This window comes from Falco biarmicus, chromosome 5, assembly GCF_023638135.1.
Source record: "Falco biarmicus isolate bFalBia1 chromosome 5, bFalBia1.pri, whole genome shotgun sequence".
NCBI lineage: Eukaryota > Metazoa > Chordata > Aves > Falconiformes > Falconidae > Falco > Falco biarmicus.
Window position 1 is genome coordinate 17,421,393 of NC_079292.1, and position 7,935 is coordinate 17,429,327.

The 7,935-nt window shown below is 38.1% G+C and overlaps 1 protein-coding gene across 2 annotated transcripts in view; it reads left to right on the forward strand.

The window, feature by feature from the left end:
• RSBN1L (round spermatid basic protein 1 like) overlaps positions 1-7,577 on the forward strand; it is a 53,588-nt gene extending 46,011 nt beyond the window's left edge. For both annotated transcript variants that reach the window (XM_056339238.1, XM_056339239.1), the window contains 2 exons: positions 2,978-3,086; positions 3,177-7,577. In XM_056339238.1, the coding sequence (XP_056195213.1) occupies positions 2,978-3,086; positions 3,177-3,833 (766 nt within the window). In that variant the 3' untranslated portion in view covers positions 3,834-7,577. The remainder of the gene's footprint in view (positions 1-2,977; positions 3,087-3,176) is intronic.
• The last annotated feature ends 358 nt before the right edge of the window (positions 7,578-7,935 follow it).

A 7,935-nucleotide genomic window follows, 5' to 3' on the forward strand; every position in this document is an offset into this window, starting at 1 on the left:
AGATCATATATAAAAACCATGTTTTCTGTAAGGAGATAAGAAATAAATTCCTAGACTTGCTGAACCGAGTTGCTTCTGTTTACTTAGTATAGAAATGAATTGGATGTGCAAAAAAAAAAGTTTTGTAATCAAGTTGCTGTACGTTTAAAGAAAATGGTATTTATTTAGTAGTTGAGCATAGGATGCCAATGTTAAATAGGATAACTGTTGTCTTTCAGAAATGACAGGAACAGAATTGCTGAAGGGAAAAACGCAATTTTTTGGGATAGAGGACAGACTTGGAAACAAAACATAGTTATTTGGAAGAACAAAAAACCTAATTTTTGCATTCCAAATATGACAGGCCCCTGATTTGAGATGTTTTTTAAAATTACGGGTTTATGATCTTTATTTCTGTGAATAGTCACAAATGGTAGAAGAGCTCTGGCTGTTGATAGCAAATGTTTTAAAAGACTGCACTGCATTGAAGTCTGATAAACGCTAGTGTTGTGATTATGCTGATTAATTAGTACCATTTTTGTAGGTGTTACCAGGTGTACTTTAGAACTTAGGAAATGCCAGTGAAATTTTAAATTATGGAAACAGAAGAATTTTATGTGGGAAATTTGGGTGGGTTTTTACAGGGACAGCAAAAGATACTTTATGGCATTGTTGCTGGCAAAATTAAACCCCTCTGTCCTGTGCCTCAGCAAGCACCTTTCGAGTCTGTGTTCCAGAGTGTGAAGTTGTTAATGCTTCTCTATATGATCACAGGAGTTAGTTGTGTTGCCAGACTTTATACGTTAGGTCAGAAACACTTATGGTAAAACCTGTAGTCTTGAATCTGTTATGAAAAGCTAGAGCAAAAAAAGTGCAGTCCTTCTGAAGAATGAAGTTGGAGAAAAATTTTTTTGTCAAAAATAATTGTAGCAGTGCTTTAGTAGGGACTTACAGATTTTTCTGGAATTATCTTATAGTTCTGTTTGCATTTAATGGCCTTTTGGACATCTAACCAAACTATTGTGTTACTATTTTGCTGTGGTGTGTGTGTCTGTAAACTTCAGGTTTTACAAAATACAGTCTCAAAGTTGTGCTAAACATCAAATCTGTGAATGCAGAATGAAAAATTATCTGCCAATATTTTTTCTCTGGTGTGTTTGCAAACAATGCCATGTTTTTTGATAGCAGCACAGAGCTGGTAACGCATACTGTTGCACATATATAGGGACTGAGAAAAGGAACGATCCAGAAATCATCAACTATACTTTGTCCTGCATAATTATAAAATGTAGAGGAGACACTGCTGTGAAAACATTGCTTTGGATTGAATTAGTTTTAGGATGTAAATATTCCTTATATTTTGATTCTTAATTGAATTTAAACATATTGTTAACTCCAGATGCAGGTACGTATTTTTTAAAAAATAAAACAACATACCTGCATTATAAAAATATTAATGCAGCTAATCTTTTTTTATGCTACTGATGAGACGTTTCTGTAAGCTTTTTGCTTTCAGTGTTCAAATCCTCTTCAAGAGTATATAGATCAAAACATAGGGAGACACTTTAATCTTTGTAAAATTGAGAGAAAAACATATGGTCTGCAGATTCCCCCCAGCATACTTTCAGTAGTTGAGCTGGGACACTTTTTTTCTTCTCTCTCTCTGGAAATAGCCTCAGACTGGTTATTTTTTGCTTTATTGAGGTCGTGACCTAAATAAACTAAACATGTCTCCTCAGTTTAAAAAGCCCAATAAACAGTACATCATTGCCTGCTTTGTTAATAACACTATATATAAAAAACTGATCTTGCTTTTAAGAGCATGTGAACATCCATTACATAAATTCTGGCATGTACCAAAGCGTTTTGCTGTATCGGCTTCTCCCTTGGGCCCCCGTAGATCTGAACTTGCAGCCTGGTTTGATGCAGGGGTGGTCCAGGAGCCAGCTGTGCCGGGCGGGTGGGAGGCAGGGAGGAGGATACCCGCTTGTTCCTAAGTCCTTTCGGCAGCACTTGGACATGCAGCCTGTGGTGCTGTTACTGCACAGCAGCCAGCTGTGGGGGGTGGTGCGGCACTCCTGTCAGCCCTGGGAAAAGTGCAGAGGATGAAGGAAGAAAGTCATTAACCAGCTCTTCCTGGCTGATAGATTTGCCTTGCAAAACCACTTCAAAGTGAGCTTGATCCTATATAAATTAAACCTTCATATAACATCTTCACATCTTTGAAAAACCAAACATTATCAAAACCAAACACATGGAGCTTAATTTTATGTTTCCATCGAAGAACTGTGTTTGGCTTTTAGATCAGAAAGTAATAAAGGACTGTAGCTGGTTTTACCTTTTGTTAGCTAATTCTAGATGTCTCTAGAGGAATCATATAAATGATGTGCATTTCCTTATGGGAGATGTTGGGGGACAAGAGGTGAATTCTCCTCACACTTTGAATATGGAGGCAAATTAATTCAGATCTTGCTCTTCTGTAGGTCTCTAGTGAGCACAAATAAGGAATGTTTTGTGGAAGATGCCAGTGTTTGCTGCTTACTAGCATTGTGGCAGCTTAATGTTGATTCAGCTTTACTACTAACTGAACAAAGTGTTTGAGGCAAAGATACTAAGCGATATTTGCTATAATAGTAATCAGATTGCTGCATACTTTGAAGTACCTGATGGGCCGATCATGTTGACAGAGGAAGCCCGATGTATCTGGGGCATCTGTCTTTCAGTATCAAGGCAGGCAGAGGTCAAATAAAACTAAAAATTAAAATGGTGACCTTTTACTGCTTTTACTGCCACTTGCAGAGAAATTGTTAAACAGTTTAGTGAGGTTGTATTTGAGAATTAGTCATTTCAGTCAGCCTTTTTTCAAAAGGTAGGTAATGCTAGGATTGTTTTGTTGGCTTTTTTTTGTCATTTGCTTTATCTTTACTTGCAGATTTTCTTTATTGTCTGTTGCATGTTAGTTTCAGCCTCTGACTGGGCAATTCTTACTGTTCTGTAGGTCTGAGCAGCCTCGTATAACCAAAGATGTAATTTGTTTTCATGCTGAAGACTTCTTAGAGGTAGTTCAACGAATGCAGTTAGATTTGCATGAACCTCCACTCTCACAGGTAAGCATGCTATGAACTGTTGATCAGGTGTTCTCTGAGCCCTAATTCAGATTTCTCACTCTTTTTCTTTTGCTTCCCTTTTTCCTCCAGTGTGTCCAGTGGGTTGATGATGCAAAACTTAATCAACTGCGAAGGGAAGGCATTCGGTATGCCAGAATTCAGTTATTTGATAATGACATATATTTTATCCCAAGGAATGTTGTACACCAGTTCAAAACAGTTTCAGCTGTGTGCAGTTTGGCTTGGCACATCCGGCTCAAGCTATATCATTCAGAGGAAGAACTTTCTCAAAATGCAAGTACTGTTGAAGCAGAGACTTCTGCAGATCCCAAGTCTTCGGTTGTTGGACTTCAGACTGACAGCAGAATTTGTACGATGAGCAAAAATACCTCCGAAGACACCAAATTTTCAGACGCTCTGCAGACGAAGTATCTGCAGCAGGAATTTATGCCGATAAAACACGAACCTATCGCATCTCACAGAATAAAAGAGGAACCCATGAATGTTGATCTTGCTGAAAAGACAGTGGCACCTAAGGACGTCGGGGGCCAGAATGTTCAGACTAGATTGGATCATGTTGAATTGACGGCATTTAAGTTGGAAGTGGATTCTAAATGTGAACCTGGCAGCAAGGACTTACAAGGCAAGTTATGCTCTGGAGGTCACGTACATCCAGATGATGCAAGACAACATAGTGCATCATATCCAAAACTGCATGGACAAAGAGAGGATGATTTTTTGTGCTAAATTTGTATATATGGTTTTAAATTCCTTTTTAAACTTAATGATGTAATAATGTAAAGATTCAAAAATTCTGTGAGGCAAGTTTGCGACTTGCCTTCGCATCTGTTACAGAAAATAGTTATGTAGCTTTGTAACATTCCTCAGTGCCTGTCCATAACTGTGAAGTATCAAAGCACTTAGGGCCAGATGCACTGTAAACACTGCAGGTTTAACATAAAGAAGTCTTTAAATAATTTTGAGTTGTAGGTTTTAGAGTAGAGCTGACATTTAACATATATATTTTTTGTAAGATGAGCCAGAATTCTTTTTGACAATTCCAGGCTTTTCCATAGAGCTTATTTATACCAATTTTTTCATTTTAAATGTGTCAGCACTGTAGTGTAAATATCTTTTTTAAAAATCTTTTTAGTGTGATTTATACTGAAATGTGAGCCGCTTAATAAAGGTTCATAATAACAGATCGGTTTTATTTTTGGGTCTGCAAAAAGTAATTCAGTTAAACTGCCTCTCTAAACGGTTATGTTTCTACCTGCACTAGTGCATAGGGTGCCCTTACGCCATTGTGGGGTGAGGAGCTGTAGCAAACTGAGATAGAGCTGAGGCATTCTTTGTAAATCGACTTTGTAAAGTCAGAATGCAAAATCAGTCCTCCTTTCGCAGGATTCCTTATAGCTGCTCATTAAAGGCACTCCCCAAACGCCTGCTGTCAGATGTTAATGTGGGACAGACATACAGACCTTCTTCCCCTGTTGCAGAGGGCCCTGGACACCCAGTGGGCTCCAGGAGTGCTACCAGTAACTGTGTGCATCTCTCTTGATGAGGGGGTGCAAAGAGCAAACTCCTTTCTGTTTGCCTCTTCCCTCAGCTCAAGCCACTATCATTTCACATGAAAAGAAAACCCAACGAAACAACCAACCAACCTCCCACCTCACCTTAAATCACTTACCTGACTAAAATTAAAGCAAAGAATATTTCAGTAGTTACTTACCAAATTATAAAGGCCTCAACTTCAGCAGTGACCTGTAATTCACAGAGACGCATCTGGATCTTGATAGCACCCTAGGGTGGTAGTGCTGGGCAATAAAAAGATACTTGCCAATGTGTCTGGTAGGAAGATTCCACATGAGTCCCAGTTTGAACACAAGAATTGTTTCATTAAGAAAAAAGTGGTGTCCAGGTTAACTGTTCTCCCCTCTCCCAACATACGGAATGCTTGAATTCCCTTAAGCTGTGTTCTGAGGGAAGAGGATTTCAAGGCTAGCTAGCACCTGATATGATAATGGCAAAAATTCTGTCATGTAACTTATTTAATTATTTGTGTAACATTACTGTATAGTTCAAACACCTCTGAATGGTATTTCTTTTTCAGGTAGCTACAAATAGCAGTAAACTGCCCTACAGCCAGTCCTTCAACCAAGTCTTTAAAACTCAAGATCCTAGGCCTGTTGTTATTTCCATAGCCCTCTGTATCTCTGTTTTTTCTATTTTTCCCTGCAACTTGCTGAAAGTTGTATGTCCTTACATACCCAGCTTATAATGTTTGATGCACTTAAGTGATCACTTTGGCTTCCTTTGTAGCAATAGAACAATGTGATTTCCAAGTGATGTCTAATTCAGCTACCTGAGGCCCTTCTGTTGCAAACATATTTTTTTTGGCTTATAGGTTGTTAAAATTCAGACTGTTCCTGTGTACTTATGCCTGGCACTAAAGTTAGCCATTTAACAGATGGATGCCGTGATCTGTTTAAAATGGGTCTGTCAAGGAGTTGCTAATTAAATCAATATTTTAACTGCTAAACATTACTCCTACATAGCCATAATTACATATTAGAGAAGCAATAGAAACACAAATCTCTTGAATGTGGCTAATATGTCCTCAAGTTTTACTGCTATTTTTTTTAATGCTGGCTAAGAGATTACTACCCGTTTTGCAGCCTCAGGGATCTTGCTTTCCCTTCCATGCCATGAGCAAATGATTCATGTATGACGTGGTAAGTTATTACTCTAGCAGATTCTGATTTGAAAAATTAGTTCGTTCGTGTAAGAATTTGAGCCTTTCTGATAGAAGTGTGGTCTCAGCTCCCTTTGTTTTCTGGATTATCTGGAAACTTCCACCCATAATCTCTTCTGCTTTATGAACATCCATGCACAATCACATAGCCTTCCGTTCCCATTCTGTGCCAGCTGTTAGGAGAATAGGAGCAGAGAAGAGCTGCAGGTTGTTTGCACCAAGCGTGTGGCTTTTCAAGTGCATTAGCAGAAGGCTCCAGCTTTATCCAAGCCAGCCTTGCCAGATACTGCTTTTAAAAAACCAAACCCCAATGTATCTAGTTTTCTTAAAAATAAACACACATACACACATCCCCCCCCAACAAACAAACAATTTTATTTGTGTGCTGGTGATCCATATGGTGATCGTTCAAGGATTTTTTTTTTTAAACATCTATCAGATTTTACTAAAGTTTAGATCCTCCTTAATAGCAAACAGCTTTCTGCACCATAGGCCCTGTCCAAAGTGAAAAAATGGGTCTTTGAAAATGGCTTAGCAAACACAACTTTACATGTAAGAGTAAAACTTTATTTACTTTTGAAGACCTGCTCAGTGGTCTAGGCTGCTACAGCCTCAGGTTTCTGTTCAGGTATGTTTTGGTTCTGAAATTTTGCTTCTAAACTGCCTACACCTTAACCACCATCCCCCCCCTTTTTTTTTAGGTTAAAAAAAGTGGCAGTTTTTACATTTTTTTATGCACCCTTTATTTCTGATTTTTGACACAGACTAGATTCTCATTTTTAGACGGAATTCCTTGCAGATAATATGAACAGTACTGGGATTACCAATGACTATCAGAACTCTTGTATTCAAAGGTGTAAACAGTCTAGGTTGACTGGCTGTGTTAGTGCATGTATCTTATTTTGCTTTTTGCAACTACAAGATGCTTTTGTCTTCTCCCTATGGTGTACTCATTTTGATGCTGTTGCTTTTTAAGAGGGGAGTACCTTTTCTGAGAATTTCAGCTCCCAAATTGTTCTGTAGTCTGATAACGGTCTAGCTTTGGTTTCAAGTGGTCCTATGCGATGTTATATTCCTGCCGCATACAACTTCATATTCAGACTTCTGCTTTAGCAATAAATCTTTCATGCCTTCTGATGTACTGAAACCAGTCTTTGCTTATTGCTTCCTTCCCCCCCCGCCCCCCTTTCATTTTTTATATATAAGTATTTCTGTTATTTTGGCTGAAATCTCCAGTGTTTTAGTTGTCTCTCTTGGCCCTTGTTCTTCTGCAGATTGGAAAAGTCTGCGTAAGGCCTGTTGCCTGTTCTGCAGTGGTATTGACATCTGTGCGTTTGCAGTGGTGTTCCAGTTAATGACATGCTGTGCAGAAATGTAGACACGTTTTCCTAGATACTGGTACCATATTTGTGGGTAGCAAAGAAATTGCATTGTTACTGTTACTACCAATAGCTTTCAAGCTGGTAGCTACTTTTTTTTTTCCTTTTTAAATTACTGGATCTTTTGCATTTCACTGGCAACTGACTTCATGTGTTACATACAAGTGTTACTCGGTGTTGTGTCATCCCCCAGCCCTTGAAATGCCTGCAAATTGAATCTGAAACAGCATTTCATTACAGGTACTGCCGGCATGCAGATTTTCCCTTCCTTGTTACTATAGTGAATATTTCAATACTACTTTAACTGAAATATTAATTCTATCTAGTATTAGAAATAAAGATTATTTCAGAGGGTGATGATTTAAGTATTCATCTGTGAAAGAATTCCTTGGTGATAAATAAAATTGATTTTTAAGCAGTTATACATGTGCACAGTAAATAAGTTGGCATTGCGAATGATGTAGGAAATGGAAACAAAATAGCAGAATGCTGTGAAATGGATCTGAACGTTACAGATTTGGAAAATTGAATAAGTCTTCCAAGAAACACAGGACTGGTATTCATTGGTCAAAATGACTGTTTTCCAATATCTACATGTGAATAAGGATGTTGAATTGATTGAAATAAATCCATGTCTCTTCTATGCTCATTGGCAAAGTAAACTGTTGTGAGATAGTCAACTGCCACGTGATCCTACTAAGATGAAAACTGTACT